This window comes from Eurytemora carolleeae, unplaced genomic scaffold (genome assembly GCF_000591075.1).
Source record: "Eurytemora carolleeae unplaced genomic scaffold, Eaff_2.0 scaffold13, whole genome shotgun sequence".
NCBI classification, from domain to species: domain Eukaryota; kingdom Metazoa; phylum Arthropoda; class Copepoda; order Calanoida; family Temoridae; genus Eurytemora; species Eurytemora carolleeae.
The window spans coordinates 624,032-646,141 of record NW_019402181.1 but is presented as its reverse complement, the minus strand read 5'-3'; the positions used below and the strand labels follow the sequence as shown (position 1 = coordinate 646,141).

At 34.3% G+C, this 22,110-nt stretch overlaps 2 protein-coding genes across 5 annotated transcripts; both read left to right on the top strand.

Moving 5' to 3' along the window:
• Positions 1–4,484: 4,484 nt before the first annotated feature.
• LOC111718153 (sporozoite surface protein 2-like) lies at positions 4,485–5,928 on the top strand. The gene is made up of 4 exons (XM_023493666.1): positions 4,485–4,658; positions 5,035–5,311; positions 5,417–5,561; positions 5,652–5,928. The coding sequence occupies exons 1-4, from the start codon at positions 4,485–4,487 to the stop codon at positions 5,926–5,928; spliced, it is 873 nt and encodes a 290-aa protein (XP_023349434.1).
• Positions 5,929–7,108: 1,180 nt separating this feature from the next.
• Positions 7,109–22,110, top strand: LOC111718180 (glutamate receptor ionotropic, kainate 2). 4 transcript variants are annotated; one of them, XM_023493706.1, is made up of 17 exons: positions 7,109–7,173; positions 7,409–7,464; positions 9,293–9,402; positions 9,912–10,054; positions 11,463–11,563; positions 11,774–11,804; positions 12,050–12,132; positions 12,655–12,773; positions 14,091–14,170; positions 14,642–14,691; positions 16,538–16,707; positions 18,136–18,174; positions 18,754–18,761; positions 18,950–19,006; positions 19,081–19,135; positions 19,522–19,606; positions 21,827–21,907. In XM_023493706.1, exons 1-16 carry the CDS (start codon positions 7,120–7,122, stop codon positions 19,596–19,598), a joined length of 1,233 nt encoding a protein of 410 aa, XP_023349474.1. In that variant the 5' UTR covers positions 7,109–7,119; the 3' UTR covers positions 19,599–19,606; positions 21,827–21,907. The 4 variants fall into 4 exon arrangements, with proteins under 4 accessions (XP_023349474.1, XP_023349473.1, XP_023349471.1 ...); XM_023493705.1 differs by having other exon boundaries at positions 21,819–21,902; XM_023493703.1 differs by lacking the exon at positions 21,827–21,907 and adding an exon at positions 20,498–21,133.

Sequence of the window (22,110 nt, the reverse complement as noted above, 5' to 3'; positions counted from 1 at the left end):
TATCTCAACATTAAGCTAAGAACATTCCTGTGGCTCTCCCAAGTTCTTCAATCAAAATTTGAGGCAAATCGGTCTTTGGGTTCCCGAGTTATGATCAGACAAACAAACAAACTAACATAGATTACTGCTTTATATATATATTATTAAACAGTGTACTTCTTGTTTTAACAAAATACTATATACCATATGCTAATCCAGATTACAAAATTATCTTTTAAAAAATGGTTTCGATGCTCTGGCTCCAAGAATTATGTTTAAGTAGTAAATGGAGATCCTAATTTTAAAAATTAAGGTTTTGTGTCTATCTTAATAAAGGTGAACAATTCTTGAACCATGATCCTGTTTTAATTACAACATCTGATAAAAAAGCCACTTATGGTTAATTCATTTATTGTTCAAAAGTAAAACTAATTTGGTTGCCAATCTTGTAAACAATTACTGCAGTTATTTACAATTCACAAAGAGGAGCATTGAATACATGGTTATTTCTCCAGCACCCGCATGTACCCCAGGTACATTTGTTGTTACTACAGGGTGTCCCAAAAACATAGGAATTTAGTGACGAATTGGATATCGTCTGTAGCATTGTAATACCTAATTTCAAAAGCCATAATATTATTATATGTCTGCTAGAGTTCATTTTATGAAAAGGGTAAAAGACTGTAAAGATGTGTCTATAATGTCTCCGCAAGATGAACAATGAAGACGGACAAGTTTACTCTGTTTGTATACTGCAATTTTCTTGTTTTACTAAGTACAACCGTATGCAATCAAAACATAAACAAACAAAATGTGAACATAGCAGACGAAACTCTTACAGATTGCAGCTTTCTCAGTAGGTATCACTATACTAAATCAAATAATCATTTGAAAAGACGATATCGAATTCTTCACTGAGTTCCCATGTTTATTTGGACACCCTGTACCTTCACATTTGTTCAGCTTTGCATTGTTGAAGTACTTTTCTCCTGTGATTCTTTTTGCAACCTTTCCAGTAAACGGTTGAAACATGTTGTACAGAGCGTCCCATATCATATTAGACTTTCTCGACAATCTTTAACGCAAAAATACACATATAATACTCAAAAAATCTAGCATTTTCTGCAAGAAAAAATTTCTATTAGCCTTATTGAATTTTTTGAAAAATTGAAATGATTCATTCTTCTTAAATTTTCTGATTTATCCCCAAAATCGTAATTTAGATCCATTGACGCGGTCTAATATGATGTGGGACACCCTGTATGTTGTTAGGGGTCCATCTTGTTTGAACATTGTCATTCCTGAAATCATCCCAGTATGAACATTCTCCTTTACAATAACTGGCAGACTAGAAGAGACCATTAAAGGAGTTGTCATTTGAACCATGCCCTATCTTTCTAACACAAATGTTAGGGTGGGTATCCTTCACATTTCTAGTGTACCAGCCACTGTGTTGATACCATGTGACTGAATCTTGTTCCCAAAGTCACACAGACGTATATACACACAGACATATATACATACAGACACATATATACACACAGACATATAAACTCACGGACACATATACACACAGACATATATACACACAGACATATATACTCACAGACATATACTCACAGACATATAAACTCACGGACACATATACACACAGACATACACACAGACATATATACTCACAGACATACACACAGACATATATACTCACAGACATATATACTCACAGTCATATAAACTCACGGACATATATACACACAGACATATATACTCACAGACATAAATATATACACACAGACTTACAAGTCGTCACTGAGAGTTTTGTAGTGTTGGGGGGGGGGAGGGGGGTTCACACAGTGTAAACTTTGGGAATGGGGGGAAGGGTTACATCCCTAGCCCTTGTTACCCAAGAAAACAGCAATATTTTCACTTAAAAGGGCCCCATGCATCTCCCCCCCCCCTCCCGTTCAACAAGCATACATAAATGTAACCACAGCCATATATCGACATATATATAAATCCTGAAGAATATTATAGATCCTGAAGAATGCCTAGCATGAAACAAATTGTCGATACAATAAAACTTCAAATATTGAAGAAAAAAGATGAACATTTGAAATTATTAACTATGCCTCGTACCAATTTTTTTTTATAAAAATTATAAAAAAATAGATTACAAACATTGTTAAAAAACAATTTTCTAGCCTTTGACATATATTTACATTTTAAAACTAGAACGAGCTTACTTTCTAGCAGTAGTTTTAAAAAAATGATTAAAAAATTGCTCAAAGATTTTCGTGTGAGAGCTTACATTTGGATCACTATGGATTTAAAAAATTAACGAATTAAGAACTATAATGTATGCTTAAAAATAACAGTGTATTTTTCGTTCGTTTAAGAACGAACTGAAAACAGTTCTAAGTTCAAAGTATAAAACGTTTGTTTAGAACTTTGTTTAATGTTTACTTTTAATAGGGTTTCTCAAGAAAGGGAGGGAACCCCTGCAGGCTGCCATGCAGACACAAGCCTTCCATATTTGCTATGCAGTATACTAGCCTCCTCTTTGCAGTAAACGAGCCTTTGCTATACAGCAAACCTTTCTTTTTAACTCTTGGTTTTTACATGTAACAAAGAATTTTTTCAATTTTTTCAACATAGTGCAGTGGCACAAGATTAATGTTGTTTATTGATTGTCATGATTTGTAACTTAACTTATAAAGTGGTTTATAAGATTTGTTTTAGAATCAACGTCATTTTTAAGTATCTTAAAGGGAGTGTTCGCGAAAAATGAAAGCGGGTGTTGGCTTAATGCGATAAAAAAAGCGCTTTTGATCGATACTAATCTTACTTCTATCTGTAGCGTCTGTATGGAGAAACTTGTTAAAGACGTCTCATACCGAATAACTTAACGTCCATACAAATTCAGAAAATTGCAACATACGACTTAGACCGTAGAAAAATCAATTTAATTTCAAACAAATCATTCAGATATTACAACCTATAGTCATCGATTATCTTTCGCCACATTTGTATACAGTTTATATTTTATAATATTTTTTAATTAATTTGTTTTGAATTTGATTATTTCTCTTGCGGCTTGCGCAACTATCAAGAATGCCGCGGACCACTCACATTTTTCGAAATCCGTTAAAAAGATTTCTAAAATAATAAAATATTATAAAATATGAATATATAATGTAATATCATTAGTTATCATTAGTTAGAATTAACAATATAGTTCAAACGATCAATTGTTCAAATGATAGTTCAAATGGCAGTAGTTCAAATGCGGATCCACCCGTCCATATATTCAGAATAGGTTATTGTATACATTAAAGAGGGAACAAATTAAGCTGAATAACGCAAACAAACATAATTTTTATAACATAAAAAATTGGTTCTATTTAATATGGTTGTAGACCATAAACCTACAACCTCCGTAAAATGTCTTTAAACCAAACCCAACATTTTTCTCCGACAAATAGACGCAGCTCGTTTAAAAAGTGAAACACATTTTACTATAGTAAATGCTTAAAATTTGGTATTTTTGCTGTAAACAACAAATCTTTGTAACCAAATGGATATTTATTCTTTTTCAGAAGTAATAGTTGTTTTATTCTGATCACGTTAGACCCCTCATTTTCTGCTTCTACCATCAAATAGTAAGAAACTTTAAAAATCAAACATTGTTCACAATTAAATATTTCAATGATTTATCGTTAAAACTAGACTATATTTTTAATTTTAGGTAAGAAATAAACTTAATTGTGCATTGTCGACTATGAATTAGTAGTGGAGAAAGAGAATATCAAACAGCTTTGAGCACTATCAACCCTTCAGTGGGATTTTCAATTCAACCCTTCATTGTAATTTTCAACCTTTCAGTACGATTTTCAACCCTCCAGTTGTTGACGGAAAACAGCAACACGCTAGACAAATCAGGATAATAGGCCGGTTAGGATTCTGGTGGGGGATGTTTATTATCCTCAGACAATTCTTTCCCGATAGGCCGCACAAATACACACACAACAGAGTAACCCCGGGCTGAAAATTTGGTTTGGCTGTCTCCGACAGGAGATTCAAGTTGAAGACGACATTTTATAGAGGTTTTAAATTAATGGTTAACACCAGTGTGATTATCAACCCTTCAGTGGAATTATCAACCCTTCAGTGAGATTATCAACCATTAAGTGGGATTATCAACCCTTCAGTGGGATTATCAACCCTTCAGTGGAATTATCAACTTTTCAGTGGGATTATCACCCTTAGAACAACCTCAAGGAACCTCGGAATGAACACTTGAGACTCCAACAGCAGGAACCTCAGGCAACAATCAACAACCCCCGTGTAACCCCAATGTAACCCTAGACAACCCCAGAATGGACAACATTGAATTCCTCCAACAGTATTATATCCATGGAGTAATCAAACCTACCATCACTGAGATCCCTCACTAAGAACCTCAGGAAAGATGCACCAGAAATCCTCCCTGCCCAGAACATGGATTTATGATCTGCAGCATACCAACCAACCAAATCCTCAACCTGGATGTAACCTTGAAGAGCAACAATGCTAACCCGACCTCTCTGATCACTGTCAACCTCCCTCAACCACATCCTTACAATCCCATCCTACTTTTCACCGCGGCTTTCCAACTCGCTTTCCCAGAGAATAACATCAAGGTAAGCAACAGGGAATCTTACCTTGATTACTGCCCTGACCTCCATAAAGCCCAACAGACAGCCCAGATCATTCTCAAATCCCGCCTCAACCCATGCGGATCCACACCCTGCTTTTCCAACTAGCCATTCTGAACAAGAACATCAAGAGATTTGACCACCTTGACCATCCATAAATCATGATTATGAAATCAAACCCAAACCTTTTCCTTTATGACACCTCCAACCTCCACGCAACCCAAGAAGACGCCATGGAACTCCTCCCTCCCTCTGCAGCTCACCCACTCCCAACTGGGATTTCTACTACCTACTAGATTTTCTAGAGACCTCACCAAACTCCTGCTACTTCAACACTTGTGCAAAAATCCTTCCTGTCAAGACCAATCCAGATCCTTCTATCGTACCAGATCCTTCTATCGTACCAGATCCCACTACCAACCCAGCTCCTACAACCAATCCAGTTCCTGCAACCAATCCAGAGCCTCCAACCACTCCAGATCCTCAAATTGAACCAAATACTCATACCAATCCAGATCCTCCAATGGAGCCAGAACCTCCTCCCAAGCTTGACAAGCTTGACTTGACACTCCTATCGAACCTGATCCTGCAACCAATGCAGACCCTTCAACCGATCCAGTTCCAACAACCAATCTTAGGTCTCCAACCAATCCAGATCTTCCAATTGAACCAGATCCTCTACCAATCCTGACCCTCCAATTGAACCAGATCACTTGCCAATCCTGATCCTCCAATTTAACCAGATCCTCCTGCCAATCCTGATCGTCCAAGTGAACCAGATCCTCAAACCAATACAGATCCTCCTATCAAACCAGATCCTCCTACCAATCCAGATCCTCCTACCAATCCAGATCCTCCCAATCGAACCAGATCCTCCTTCCGAACAAGGTCCCTCAACCGCACCTGATCCTCCAATCCAACCAGATCCTCCAAACAATCCAAGTCCTCCTATCGTACACGATTATCCTACCAAACCAGATCATCCAACCAATGCAGAACCTCCAACCGATCCAGTTTCTACAACCAATCTTTGGTCTCCACCAATCCAGATCCTCCAGTTGAGCCAGATCCTCACACCAATCCAGATCCTATTGAACCAGATCCTCCTGTCAAACCAGAGACTCCAATTAATCCAGATCCTCCAGACAATCCAACTCCTCCAAACAATCCAACTCCTCCAAGCAAGCCTGATCCTCCAACCAACCCAGATCCGATTCAACCTCAAACCTTGAGGGGAAAGTTATCCTCTTCATGAATGCACTCATTAACCACCACGGTATCCCAGCTGACAGGGTCGTAGACCTCCTCCGCCAAAAGAACGGAGACATATATGGCGCCACCATCAGTTACCGAAGAGAAGTAAGGAGGACGAATTATCACCGTCTACTGACATCTGAACCAGCTCTAACCATTCATGAGAGTAGAAAAACCACAACCTCAGGAGCTGATCCAAGGACTTGCAGAAGACACCACAGCAAAAAACCTAGCTCCGGAAGCAGGAAACCAGCTCTAAGTACCTCAGGACTAGTTCCATCTCCTTTTAAATGTAGGGTCACTTGAAATTACCGGTAAAGTCCTTTTAAATCATGGAAATTCTGGTTAAGTACGTACACCCAATGAACTATCTTCTACGCTTGTAAGAATATTGTAATTTGATTATCACTGGAATGTAAAACTAATTGATTTAAAATATTATTGAAGAAAATTAACTGCAGTGCCTTTTTTTACTATTTTTTCTGAATTGATCGCTTGCAAAAGCAATTGTAACACAAGTTGAAAAAAAATATGGTATTTTATTAATTACCTATCATATGTATAATGTTTAGTTTATGTATCCAGTAGAAATATAATGTACATGAATGTATACTGGTGTTAATAATACATGTTTGCTTTTATTATTAATGATATAAATGTTTGTCAAATGAGGAAGGGATGGCATGCCGCCACATTCCTGTTTCCGAACCGAATAGTATCAAAATTGTCTACATTCATGTTTCTGAGCCCCATGGTGTCATGGAGTAAGTAAGTGAGAGGAGTAAGTATAAGTGGGAGAGGAAGAGTCATGGTGTGAGAGGATGAGTGAGTGAATGAATGAAGGAGTGATATGACTGTATGAAAGGATGAGTGATTGTATGCATAGATGAGCGAGTTACTGATTAAGTAATTAGTAAATACGTCTTAGTGTGCATGGGTTGAGTTAATGAGTGAGTAAAAAACATTAAAAAAATATTTCAGGAATTGAACTTTAACTCTAATTTTTTCTTACCTATATCTTTGAAACCTAATGGTGCAAATCTTTCATATTTAAAACTAGAAAAAACTAGATGCATTTTGATTATTGTAATTAACTACTAAGTGGCTCGGAAGATAATTAAGGGACCGCCATCCTTACCTTTGCTCATCAAACAACAAACATTGGCAGTTTTCCAGCAAACTCCTGGAAAACATGATCCATACAGTTTATTTGGTTCCAGAAACCATTCAAGTAATATGTATTCTGGTAAGAGNTTTTGGGGAAAACGTGAAAACAATCTCAAAATCTTATATAATGAATATAATTAATGTCAAAAAGAAGTTGAATTAGATTCTAACAAACTTCTGTTACCGGCCAAGAATCAAGTTGAAAGGTAGTTGGAGGGGGGGGGGGGCAATGTTTTTACATTTAGGGGTATGCATGCATGACCTCCGAGCCACACCCCAATGGTCACATGTGCCTGGATCGTTTTTTTTTCTAGAACACCCCTTTTCTTATGGAAAAAACTGGCTCTGAAAAATTGGAAGGAAATGACCGGTAAAGTAATTTTAGAGTGAGAGCCTAAAAACGCTGAAATAAGAAGACGGCTTTAAAACTCAAGTTAAGACTACAGATAGTCCAATGAACATGAGACACAGCAATTGTAAAAGTATTTGCATTGCATGTAACAGCATCAAATACACATGAGTATTGCTTTAATGTCGTCTTCCTATTCCACAATTTTCCATGGTTCTCACTGTATGAAAAAATATATTATAACAGTCTTTGCAAAAGGACAGTAACGTAGTTATTCTCTGCTACTATGAAATAGAAGGGATGTACAACTGACACGGCCCGCCCTACCATATATGGTTATACATGCTTTGCAGACGGGTACTTCATTTGAATAATTTGGATGTACAATACCCGCGTAGAAAATAAACTATTCTGAATATTTTTTATACAATTAGAGTACCGTCTCCAAATCATTTATAATCATATGGTAGGGCAGGCCGGGTCAGTTGCCTTCTATTCAATACTCCTTATTACTAATTATTTTTTTACTTCAAGATGGCTCCACAAGAACCTTAGATTTTTGTCCAGTTTCCAAATTTTTTGTACAATAATAAATACCATTCATTTAAGTCACCCTTTTCTAATAACATATTTTACTTTTAGCTGTTTCTCTTACAGTCACCAATTTTATTTTATTCTCAAAACTTTTTTGTTGCATTTCCAACAGTAATAAATGCCGATATTTTGTTTTCCTGCATACACCTTCCCGTTAACATCGAATACATTCTGACACATGCACAGACACGCCATACATCCTGACACATGCACAGGCACGCCATACATCCTGACACATGCACGGGCACGCCATACATTCTGACACATGCACAGGCACGCCATACATTCTGACACATGCACAGGCACGCCATACATCCTGGCACATGCACAGGCACGCCATACATTCTGACACATGCACAGACACGCCATACATTCTGACACATGCACAGACACGCCATAAATTCTGACACATGCACAGACACGCCATACTGACACATGCACAGGCACGCCATACATTCTGACACATGCACAGACACGCCATACATCCTGACACATGCACAGACACGCCATAAATTCTGACACATGCACAGACACGCCATACATCCTGACACATACACAGGCACGCCATACATTCTGACACATGCACAGACACGCCATACATCCTGACACATGCACAGACACACCATATACATCCTGACACATGCACAGGCACGCCATACATTCTGACACATGCACAGACACGCCATACATCCTGACACATGCACAGACACGCCATACATTCTGAAACATGCACAGACACGCCATACATCCTGACACATACACAGGCACGCCATACATTCTGACACATGCACAGACACGCCATACATTCTGACACATGCACAGACACGCCATACATTCTGACACATGCACAGACACGCCATACATCCTGACACATGCACAGACACGCCATACATCCTGACACATGCACAGACACGCCATACATTCTGACACATGCACAGACACGCCATACATCCTGACACATGCACAGGCACGCCAAACATTCTGACACATGCACAGACACGCCATACATCCTGACACATGCACAGACATGCCTAAGAAATTGAGATATTGCCGCAAACTCAAATATTCTAATCCCTGTATCTTCGCAACCTGATGGTGTGAACCTATGATATTCCAAACTTAAATTATTTAAGCTAACGGAATTCATTGTTTTATATATTTAAGGTCTACGCCATTGGGTTGCAAATATATGAGGATTATAAAATTAGAGTTTGTGAGCAAGACTTAAATAATTATGGATATATTATATATATAGATATGAAGGCTATATGGTTGACCTAGCGAATGCAATAATGGAAAAAACTCAAAATTCTCTCATGTTCAATATCTCTCTTATGCCACCAGAATCATTCCACGCGGTTTTTGGTAAAAGATTTAAATAAAATAACTTATTTTATATATGCAAAACTTAAAAAATCAATATGTACAGGGTGTCCCAATAAACATGGGAATGCAGTGACGATTTCGATAGATCGTCTTTGTTATGAATTAGCATTGTCTTATTTCAAAAGATAAAGTATTATTATGTCTGCTATAGTTTATTTTATGAAAAGGGTAAATGATTGTAAAGATGTGTAGCTATATTGGCTTCGCAATACAAACAGAAGACGGTCAAGTTTACTCTGTTTGTATACTGCAATTTTCTTGTTTTACTAAGTACAACCGTATGCAGTCAAAACATAAACAAACAAATTGTAAACAAAGCAGACAAAAATCTTAGTGATTGCAATTTTCTCAGTAGGTATCACTATACTAAATCAAAGAATTATTTGAAAAGACGATATCGAATTTGTCACTGAATTCCCATGTTTATTGGGACAGCCTGTATCTGAATATAAATGACATTATACATAGATAGATAGAATTAAATATAGATAGAATAATGAACGGGTCTGCGGATATGATCTTTGCTGAAGTATCTTTAACAGCTCATAGAGTACGGATGGGTGTAGAGTACTCAATACCCTTCATGACGTCGGGAACTACCCTTCTCGGAAAACTTGATCAGAAAACAGAGGTCATTTATTATAATTAGAAACAATATATATAAAAATAAAATAAAAATATGATTGAAATACTACTGCAGCATGGGAGCTGATCGCACAGATAGCTTAAAGTTTTACAAAGCCCCCCAGTTGTCAAATTGAAATCATATTCTGATCAATAAAATAAATAAAAGACCCACAAAACTAGACATAATTACGAATATATATATATATTAAGACATGATTCTATGGTTTAAGTTATTTAGAAAATCAAAGATTTCACAATGTAGTGAATTTTAACAAACATTAGAAATTCACAAAAAGTATAAAAATTAGATGACATCAATCATATTTCAACAGATACGATTTTAAAATTATTAATATTAAACGTAAGAATATTCATTTCTCCACAAATTTTTTTTATAAATATTTACATAAGTCCCTTTAAGGAAGATATTGATGTTGTATTCTATCTTGAAAAGAGATTAATACTGCATCTCTACATTGACTCAGAATCAGCAGAAGAAACGTTTTTTTACAATTCTTAAATAACATGGACCTAACATTAAAATCTAATGAATTCTAAAGTTATTCTAAACAATACTGCACTTCAGCTCAACTACCATGTCTCAGGCCCGTGACCAGGGGGGGGGGGTGCAATGACGAATTTGCACCCCCCAGTCCCATATAAAAGAAATTGTTTCTCATAATTTTCTAAAATCTAGTTACCAATAATATAGCTCAAGCAAGAGTTGATTTCCTTCCCAAACCAAATTATAATCTTATTGTGTGTTACTCATTAAAAGTGGGTGTGTGTGTTTGTGTGTGTAGGTGTACTCTGTCAAGTCAACTCATCCTGGACATCCTGAGTCCTGTCTCATGTGCTCCACAGCTGTCTCAGGCTAACAGCTGATCAGTACACTCTGTTAATTAAATATAACACAACATCTTGATTTACTCACAGTCATTAAATAGTTGTTTAAGCCTAATTAAAACAGTATGATTTATTAATTATATGCATAGAGCCCATGGAAATGATCTGATAATCTCCTGTAAGCTTTCAGACTTTTTGGCCCCCCCCCCCCCAGTGTATATGTAAACTGAAAAATTTCAGACACTAAAATGTAACCCTAAAAGCTTAAATACACTTATAAAAAAGGTTAGTCTTATAGCGTACATTGACAATGTAATAAAGAAAACCATATACCAGCGTAAAAACAAACCAAGCATTGCTTTAAAAAAAAAACAAAAAAATGTTTTCCCTGCGGCGCGCTTCTTTGCACCCCCCCTGGAAAAATCCTGGTTACGGGCCTACCATGTCTTAAAACTCACTTCCTTTAAAAGAATACTTTAACTAAATAGATGCATGTAACTTAACACTGTGTACAGAGTATACGGACAGTCCATATTTACCATTTTATTCAATTTTCCGTTTTTTAGGAAGATGGATTTTATTTCCTGAACCCTGTCAGTAATGAAGTTTGGATCAGTGTTGGTTTAGCTTATATAACTGTATCCTTTTTTCTATTCATCATTGCAAGGTATTATGTTCAATTCAAATACACTTTTGTAAACCGAGATAATGAAAATGATCAAAAATAATATGAACTATGCTTTAGAATTTATATTTACGCTGAGAGTTTTAGCTTTTGAAAACATATATAAAAAGAGAACATTCGAATCCAATCTTTTACGAAAAATATCTAAATGAAATACATTTTTTTATCTGATTAATATTTGGCACTGTTAAGGATATCCCCAACAGAGAAAATGTATCATGAGGTATCTTTCTATCTTATCTATCTATCTATCTATCTATCTATCTATCTATCTAACTATCTATCTATCTATCTATCTATCTATCTATCTATCTATCTATCTATCTATCTATCTATCTATCTATCTATCTATATATCTATCTATCTATCTATCTATCTATCTATCTATCTATCTATCTATCTATCTATCCTTCTATCTATCTATCTATCTATCTATCTATCTATCTCTAAAAATATTTTACTTTACAGAGAGAAACAAAACTTACGTTTCTGAATTCGTTTTGGTTTTCCCTGGCAGCTTTGGTTGGACAAGGTTCGGAAATTATTCCAAGGTAAATTTTTTAAATTAGTTATTTTTAATTTACAAATAAAAAAATAATGAGTGTCCCGCTGCGGGCTGGAAAAATGTTTTCTTTCCAGGAATTATCGCTCAAAAGTGTGTGCAAAAGTGTGTGCAAAAGTGTGTGCAAACTGCTTGCAAGTGGACAGGACATACACACAGTGTTCTTCCTTTAGTCGAACTTTACACAGCACTATACAACCATCAAAGAAAAACTTTAAATCTTTTAGATCTTTCATAAAAGTTAAAAAAATTAGATATCTAGGTTTAGCTCGCGGGGGAAGCACAAACACAAACAAAATTGTTTGTTAAAATCTTTATTTAAAGAAATTTTCGTTAAAATTGTCTGTTAAACTATTTTTTTCATGATAAGTTCTCTTTGTTTATAGACATTTTCGTTAGAAATTAAAAATTTCCATACATTCTTTACTGAATTTTAAATCAAGAAGTTTGAGAGCAAAAACTTATTAGTAATATCTTTTTAAAGATGATTCTTAATACTTAATTTATTCAGGTCATTTGCAAGCCGAATTCTCGTTGCGTTTTGGTGGGGCTTTATTCTTATTGTTGTGAATTCCTACACTGCTAACCTAGCAGCTTTCCAGACTGCTCAGCTGCTTGAAACCAAGATAGGTTAGTGAAACTGCCCAGCTGCTTGAAACTAAGATAGGTTAGTAAAACTTCTCAGCTGCTTGAAACCAAGGTAGGTCAGTGAAACTGCTCCAGCTGCTTGAAAACAAGATAGGTTTGTGAAACTGCTCAGCTGCTTGAAACTAAGGTAGGTTAGTGAAATTGCTCAGCTGCTTAAAACCAAGATAGGTTAGTGAAACTGCTCCAGCTGCTTGAAACCAAGATAGGTTAGTGAAACTGCTCAGCTGCTTGAAGCTAAGGTAGGTTAGTGAAACTGCTCAGCTGCTTAAAACTAAGATAGTTTAGTAAAACTACTCAGCTGCTTAAAACCAAGATAGTTTAGTGAAACTGCTCAGCTGCATAAAACCAAGATAGTTTAGTGAAACTGCTCAGCTGCTTGAAACTAAAATAGTTTATTGAAACTGCTCAACTGCTTAAAACTAAGAAAGTTTATTGAAACTGCACTCAGCTGCTTCAAACTTAATAGTTTAGTCAAACTTCTAAAGCTGCATGAAGCTAAGATAGGTTAGTGAAACTGCTCAGCTGCTTGAAGCTAAAATAGTTTATTGAAACTGCTCAGCTGCTTCAAAATAAAATAGTCATGTAAAACTGCTAAGCTGCTTGAATTATTATAAGAAAGGTTAATAAAACTGTTCAGCTGCTTGAAACTAAAATAGTTTAGTGAAATTGCTCAGCTGCTTGAAACTAAAATAGTTCAGTGAATCTGCTCAGCTGCTTGAAACTAAAATAGTTCAGTGAATCTGCTCAGCTGCTTGAAACTAAGATAGGTTAGTGATCACAGGGAATATATATCTAGACTTAATTTCGAAATTATCTTATACTTTTACATCAATCAACAATTCTTTTTACAAAGAATTGCAGTTAAAAATAATCAGTTTTCAGTTAACTTCATCATCACCAGTCAACAAATATTGAAAGGTTACCAGTATGAATCTAGAAAGAGGTTTTCTCTACTATACTGCACTTTCAGCTCAACTACAATGAAACCCTTAATAACGAATACATCGGAAGAATTTATCAAATGTCGTCTTGACAATTTTTCAATGAGTTTTATACAATATTACGTAAATTTCAGTATTTGCGAAAATAAATAAATATCCATGAATATGCGGGAATAGTTCTAAAGAGTTCCATATAATCATTTGATTAAAACACTAAATATCTGCAACATTCTATTATCAGAAAGTGAAGAATACGACATTTGATGAATTCTTTCGATGTATTCGTTATTAAGGGTTTCACTGTACCATGTCTAGCAAGTCACTCTCTTTTAATCCAGAAATGCCTGATCTTATTTAGGTTCTCTAGAGGACTTGGTAAATCAGCAAACAGTTGATTATGGAATATACGATGATTCAACATCAATGCGATTATTACAGGTGTTTAAAGGGACTAAAAGCGCAATTTCAAGTGAATCTCCGCGGCCTCCATGCAATGATGGATTTACAACGATAACCTTAAAACCATTTTGTCTGATCAATAATAAATAATTCAGACATTGCAAGAGAAATACCAAAGTCACTTTTATAGAGAAACCACAATTGAAAATAATCAGCTTAACAATTATAAACATTGATCTCTTATTCATACTTGGTTAGAAAAGGCTTTTCTGGGTACCTTTGTTAATCAGGTAATGCCATCCCTTAATATAATGCCATCCCTTATTATTATGCTTACAAAAAATTTAAATATTTGGAACTATCAAGTCCCATTTCTATTTTTTTTTCAAGGAACTATAAATCACTTAATATACTTAATAGATAAAAAATACATATGTTACGACTGGGAGATGAATTAAACTATGTTAGAACTAAATAAATTCAGAAGAAAATAAGCAAATATCTGTTTAGAATTCCAGTGATCCTGTAAAAAGAAGAGCCTACAACTATCTTAATTCCAGGGAAAATTTTAGTATTAAAATTTAGGAACAACATTTTTTTTTCATGATCTGAGAGTTACTTTTGAAAACATTTATTCCTGTTTCGAGGATTTTTGATAATGAAGAAGGCATTTTCATATTTTCCAGGAATGTTCGAAAATCCAGCGCCAGCGAAAATAATTTTAAAAAACAAAATCAAAAATATTATGAAATATTAACTATATACGAATGCGTCGAAAAATAATCGATGACTACTGTTTGTAATGTATGAATGATTTATTTGGAATTAAATTGATTTGTTTACGATCCGAGTTGAATGTTGCATCTTTCCAAATTTGTATAGACGCTGTGTTCTTCGGTGTGAGTCGTTTTTAACAATTTTTTTCGTATAGACGCAACAGATAGAAGTAAGATTAGTAGCGATCAAAAGCGCTTTTTATAATCGCATTAAGCCTTTACCCCCTTTCATTTTTCGCGAACACTCCCTTTAATCTGCAGATTAATTTAATTAATATCCAGAGAAGTGTGTAAAATGCGACCAATCAGAGTGTCTTAACAGAAACTGAACTGCCAATCAGAAGCTGCGAGTTGTTGGAATTTTGCACACAATTAATGAGAGAACTCTTATTGGTCTGAATCTAGTATGGATATTCAAAAGAGAGACATAAGTAGAAAATCAAAACTGTTCACAGCGGATATAGAGATTTAGCAATCGGGAGTAAGGATATCCAATACAAGAGTTTTCAGCTTTGAGCTGAAAACTTTAGAAAATTGGCTTTCCTTAATCCTTATATCCACTAAATAGTCATTTTAATTTTATTTTTAATACGCTTTCGTTGGATATCACATTTCCTACTACATGTAATAAAGATACGTTTGATAACAAATGCAGATACGATGCTATATCGATTGGACTAATATCGATTTGCACTAAAGTCAGCTGTTCACAAGCGGCTTTTAGAGCATTTAAACAAATATAAACTTAATCATGTTAATATGAACTTATTAAAAAGCATATTTTATCCCATTTAAGGACTAAAGCCCTTTTGAACATTAGTCTTAAAAAACATTAATCCTAAACTTACGTTCGCTCAATCAATCACTAGTCCACATAATATGGCACCACAACTACGGGAAAATTAAAAACCGGGTTTTCAAAAATTAAAGATCGCATCTCTAATCTCTTGAAGTTAATCTAAAGACTGATTTAGTCTTCAGATTCGCAAAAAAAGAGGATCAAGCATTAATCTCGATATCCACCATTCTAAAGTTCCCAGCTCAGACCACTTTTGTAATTTTATTTTTTTTTCAGAATTTTCAAATTCTATCATTTTGTAATTATAAAGGTGTCACAAATCTAACTAATCAGCTTAAATTTTTGGATTGCATTTGAATTTTAGCGAGTGTTCAAAACTTCAGGTCTTTTTGACTCGTTAAAAGAATTTCAAAGTGGTTCAAAAAGTGTTTAAAATTTACTTTCTGAGAGGCACAGGAACAGAGGTCTTGACACTTTGAAAGATCTGCAAGAGATTTTAAGACCGCGTTGGATTTAAAGTGTCTCGACGACTTGGGTTTTAAATTCACTCACCAACTCCCTTATATTTTTTTAGCCTTGGACATGTTACAATTAAAAACTGCAATGCAACTGTTTCTAGCTTTGATTTAAAAGGGGTAATCGGTAAAATCCTTTCGCTTGTTGCAGTTGAGCTTGCATATTTTGGTTTGCAGTGTAGGCAGATGCATTGCCCTAGAAATGCTTATATTAGTGACCCCAGTTTCCAACTTTGGTCAAATTTAGCACTTTGAAAATTTTGAAAATTCTTCAATCCATTCTTGAAACCAAAATTTTGAAATATTCATTTCATAGAACAGAGAAGATACGATCCTTTAAGGTTGGGTTAGAGAAAGTGAAACAAGGAAATTTTATCTATTTGGGCGATGCAGCTGAAATAGAATATGAAATACAATCCGACTGCAGTCTCACTCAGATCGGAGAAGTCTTTAATATAGTTGACAACGCTTTGGCATTTAGACCAGGTTTAATATAAATATTTTCTATAGTATAACATTTTTTACAAGTAGATGCAATATAATTCAACTAGACAAAACCGGACTTTCTTGTTTAACTTCCCTGTGTGATGATTTAGTTCTCATTGAGCATGTATTTTGATGTTGAACAGTGTATTTAACATGAAGTACACTGCTCAACATCAGTATACAATATACATACTTTGCTTGGGTAATTGTTTGTTTGTAACCCATAAACGTCAAAACGGCTGAACCGATCGGGCTCAAATTTTTTGTGGGACTTTACATGTCCCCAGGGAAGGTTTATGTTTGATTAAAATTTCAAAAATGAGCCTACAAAATTCGATTGTCCTTAAATTTTGAAATTCCACGAATTGTTTATTATAAAATCCGCTAAGTTTTTGTGTAGAGAAAATGTTCACAATTAAAATAGAAGCGTCTTGAAAGCCTATTGTTCTTTTACAAGGAAGAAATGGTTTTGTTGTAAGATAGTAGCTTGGGGGTCATTTGACATTACATCATGATTCCTGAACCAACTTTTCCTTCAGATTGAATAAGAATGTTAAGCATCGTATTTCATGTACAGGGTTACCCACAAAGGATGAGACTGCAAAGACGACTAAATCTTTTTTAAATAGGACAATATCAGGGTTAAATTAACTCTTCTGCCTTGAATATAGTTTTTTATTGTCTTATTTAATGATTTCGCAAAGATAGAAAAAAATTCACATTTGCACGAATATGCGGAAACAGACAGATAAATTCCGTACAGTCGTCTCTGAAGTCTCATTCTTTGTGGGTAACCCTGCAGTATCTGTATATCCCTATAGAGGTGTCACGACAAAAGTTGTGTAGAAACTAGAAAAAAGTAAAATATGACGATTTTATAATAAAAAGTTCCTCACGGCCGAAAATATAATTTAAATTATGTTTTAAATTCAGGGTTAGATAATTTCTGGGCCGAGCAATGTATATTTTTTGTGAAGCTGTGGGAGGTCCTAAAATCATTAAAATGTCCGCAGGATTTAGCGTGTAATTGTTGAGAACCCGGTTTATCTTAAAAAAGGGGGTTTACAGTTTGTAGATTTAAAAAAAAATTATAAATTTTTATAATCAATATTTCCAAAATACTAAAAGATCTTAAAAAATAAATTTGTTAAAACATATTCAAAATAAAAGGAAGACGAATCTTTGTACAGTTTGTATATTACAGCGGCTGCCGCGTATATTTCCAGATATAGGAATCCTTCTCCGTTTAGACAAGATAAGGATTCCAATGTTAAATTAAGTTTTCTTATTAAATGATATGACAAAGAAAGAAACAACCTTATAGTTGCAGGAAATCATTAATATAAGAAAACTAAAGTCCGTACAGTCGTCTCTGAAGTTTCATCTTTTGTGAGGGGCCCTGTATCATCACTTTTTATTATATTTTAGATTTTCCCCATCGACAAATGATAAATGCTGCAATATTAGGAAAAGAGATTAATAGTTAATTTAAAATACCTTTTATTGGTCTGATTTGCATCTCACAAAAACTCCGGTTCATTTGACTTGTCATCTCAGAATATCGATGATTATAAAAGCTCTACTTCGTACTGGTCCAACCCTAATTCGTACTGGTCCAACCCTATCCTCATTATACTGTTCTAGGCTTAATCTGCCCATAATCGGCTATTTATTTCAATATTCCATGAAAAAACTAATTCCCTCAGGCTTGTTACGATGACTTGGATTTATATTTGATGTGCTGGGAGTGGGACAATTTATAAGCAGATAAAGCAAGTTGTGTACAGTATGTAGACGCTAAAACAGGACAGTGTGGGAAATGAACCCTCCCTATCATGAGAGATTAATGTTTTAAGTACTAATGTACTAATGTACTATTTACCTTTATGTACTTTTTATTCGTATTAAACTGTACTGATGCTTTTCTTTTTAAAATGAAAAAAATAAATAAATGAATAAATGAAACATTAACTGGCTGCCTTTCTGACTCAACACGATACTCAAATAGTAAACTTCATATTAATCATCTTCTCTTTGGGCCCAAAGACCTTAAGGTAAAATAGTTTTTATTAATGTAAAACCTTATTGTTAAAAAAAATTAATATAGTTTATCAAAAGATTTACCAAAAAAGTATTTACAACAATTTTATAAGCTAAACCACTTATTTACCCTTGGCCAAGTAGATAAAATAATTAAACTTTAAAAAAAGAAAAATCATTTTTTTCAAAAAGCATGTTGTAGGAAAGTCACGCAAACCAGAAAATGAGGGAAAACTGGTGGAAACCAAGGAACTGTAAGGTCTAGAAGTAACTTTTTTATGTGCAGATAAAATTTCCCGCAAATTATTTAATCAGATTCTTTGACTATTTCAGGGTGCGAATTTATCTGAAGTAGGAATGCGATCTTTGAGCTTCAGCAAAATGTTTGGTAAATCATAAGTTTTAAATGCATATATAAATAGATTTAAAACATTTAATTCATACTGCTGAACTTTTAGGGCGCTTTGCGCCCATCTTGTAGCTCAACTTTTAATCGTGGTTCTATTTGGACTCTATCTGTGAGCATCTTCTTTTTTATTGATTTTAGTAAAAATAAAAAAAAATGTGCGTAAAAAAATTGATAAGGCCTCTATTTTTTTCCTGTGGTCATGGGCCCGAGCAGTTTAGATGTTTTGACGTTTATTGGACACAAACAGACAAACATGTTGCAAACAGATAGATAAGCAAAGTATATATACAAAGGAATAAACTAAAAATCATTTAGATAGTTTTATAAAAAAAAAATTTCCCAAACAAATTCAAATATATTATAAGGAATCTTCATATTTATGGCTATTGGTATTGTTATTGCTCTAGTTTCAGTTTTTTTGGAATATCTCTTCAGTCACTAGATATGCAGGTAAAACTAATTGAGATGTAAATAAAGTCTTTATTCCCCCCGCCCCTCTCCCCTGTGGCGTCTGATCAAAATGCTATGTGAACAGTTTATTTAATAATCTTTTTTAAATCTATATCTGTCGCTTGTACTCAAGTTAAACTATAATACACTATCTTTATTAACTCTAATGTAAAACTGCTAAAACTATAACCCTTTGTATTCTATATATGGGGGGTAAAGTTGCATAAAAACTATACCCCTTTGTATTCAATATGTGGGGGGTAAAGTTGCATAAAAACTATACCACTTTGTATTTAATATGTGGGAGTAAAGTTGCATAAAAACTATACCACCACTTTGTATTCTATATGTGGGGGGTAAAGTTGCATAAAAACTATACCCCTTTGTATTCTAATGTTGGGGTAAAGTTGCTTAGAAACTATACCCCTTTATTTAATATGTGGGAGTAAAGTTGCTTAGAAACTATACCACCACTTTGTATTCTATATGTGGGGGGTAAAGTTGCATAAAAACTATACCCCTTTGTATTCTAATGTTGGGGTAAAGTTGCTTAGAAACTATACCCCTTTGTATTATATATGTGGGGATAAAGTTGCATAAAAGCTATAACCCTTTGTATTCTATCTGTGGGGGTAAAGTTGCATAAAAACTATACCTCTTTCTATGCTATATGTGGGGGTAAAGTTGCATTAAAACTATACCCCTTTGCGTTCTATATGTGGGGTACAGTTGCATAAAAACTATACCCCTGGGGGGGGGTAAAGTTGCATAAAAACTATACCCCTTTGTATTCTTTATGTGGGGTAAATTTGCATAAAAACTATAACCCTTTGTATTCTATATGTGGGGGTAAAGTTGCATAAAAACAAATCCCACTCTAACAAATTTCAGATTCAGCAGATTGGTGGAAAATAAACTCTTTCATGTCGGGTTGCCTGGAATATTTTGACCCTTGTACAACATGATTTAAATTTTATCGATTCTTAGGCGACCTTCCGCCCATGCATACCTGTTATACAAGTATCTATATATATAAAGTTGTGATCTCTGTTTGTCTGTTTGTTTGTATGTCCGATTATAACTTAGAAATCTCTTAACTGTCTAGCCTAAAATTTGGTAGAACCACGGTTTTGAGATTCTAAGTTGAGCATGGGTACACTTTTATAGGAAAAAATAGCTAAAATCGTAGTTTATGAGTACATTAGACAACGCTGGTTCTCTAGCTATTTAATAGTTGGTCAACTCTATTCCTCTCTTATTCAATAAACCTGTACTCCATCTGAAACATGAAACAATAACAATAACAAAAATTGTGTGATCATTGTTTCCAGAATTTCACTTAAAAAATAAAGTAAACAAAAAAAGCCGCAAATTATTCCAAAGATCAAAGATGACATACAAGTCGTTTGTCAATGATCATGTTTTGTGGAATACCCTAGCTGCATTTGTAAATGTGTATATCTATGTAAAAAGCTGTATTTGTTTCCATATTTATTGTTGGAAAAAAATATAATCTTTATCATATTCCATCATGCTCAACAAAATTTCTAATTATCTGTTTATTAAAAACGGTAAGATATTTCTAAAATGTACATGTTTAGACAAGTATAATTGTCTTTATAGTGGTAAAGAGTAAAAGGTAAAATGGTAGGAAAATAAAGGCCTAGGCGTTTTTCATGGCAGTCTGGATCCGAGTAATTTGAAAAAAAAACATCAGATTGTTCTTTTATTTTTGTTTCATAAAAGGTTAGCTTCGTTTGTTAACAATTTAAAAAATAACGTTTATTACCACTTGTTAACAAAATTTTCAGATTAAATTCAAAATCTGTTTTTTGGTAAAGGAAAGTTTTTTGTCAAAATAATTGTGAAAAATTTCTTAGATACCAATTTGCATATATAGCAAACAGCTATGAAACCTTCAAATCCAATGACTGAAAGTGGGTCTAAATTTAGATTTGGTTTGGTGTAGATAAAACAAGGGGCTCAGGCAGTTAGTATTAAAGCCCGGTTTTAGGCCTAAAGGGAGGGCTTTGGGTATGTAGGAAAAGTTAGAAAATTTAAACAGCCTCAGACAAACACTTTTTAAGTTATGTCCATAAAACGCCATGGGGTCACAAGGGTTAGAAGGACACGGGTTAAGTGGATTGCCTTTGACCATCCAAAGATAAAAGAAAATATTCGAAAATTTGCGGTTTTGATTAAATGTAGACAGATTTTTAGATAAGTGGACAGATAAAAAGAAGCAAGAAAAAACCAGAATCTGCAGATGTGTGGGCGGAGAAATGATAAAAAGAACATAGATTATTATGCATTGTTTCATTTAATTTTATAAAAATGAATGGAATAAAAAAAATTGTAATTTAATAGATCTTGCATTCTTCAGGCCTGGACTCTGCGAATCTATATCTAATTAAGATATGTTGTAAATTCTTGGTTCAAATTTAGAGTAAAAGTTTGATTTCAACATTAAAATTTAAAAGAAGCAATTAATTAGAATTTGTAAC

What these genes read in the sequence shown, in the direction of transcription:
- LOC111718153 (XM_023493666.1), top strand. Translation starts at nt 4,485, where the DNA reads ATGATCTGCAGCATACCAACCAACCAAATCCTCAACCTGGATGTAACC. An exon ending in GTTCCAACAACCAATCTTAG is followed by an intron (nt 5,312 to 5,416) that starts GTCTCCAACCAA and finishes CAATTTAACCAG; the next exon opens with ATCCTCCTGCCAATCCTGAT. An exon ending in AGATCCTCCTTCCGAACAAG is followed by an intron (nt 5,562 to 5,651) that starts GTCCCTCAACCG and finishes CTACCAAACCAG; the next exon opens with ATCATCCAACCAATGCAGAA.
- LOC111718180 (XM_023493702.1), top strand. Translation starts at nt 7,120, where the DNA reads ATGATCCATACAGTTTATTTGGTTCCAGAAACCATTCAAGTAATATGT. An exon ending in AACTTGATCAGAAAACAGAG is followed by an intron (nt 10,055 to 11,462) that starts GTCATTTATTAT and finishes TCCGTTTTTTAG; the next exon opens with GAAGATGGATTTTATTTCCT. An exon ending in TTTCTATTCATCATTGCAAG is followed by an intron (nt 11,564 to 11,773) that starts GTATTATGTTCA and finishes GGCACTGTTAAG; the next exon opens with GATATCCCCAACAGAGAAAA.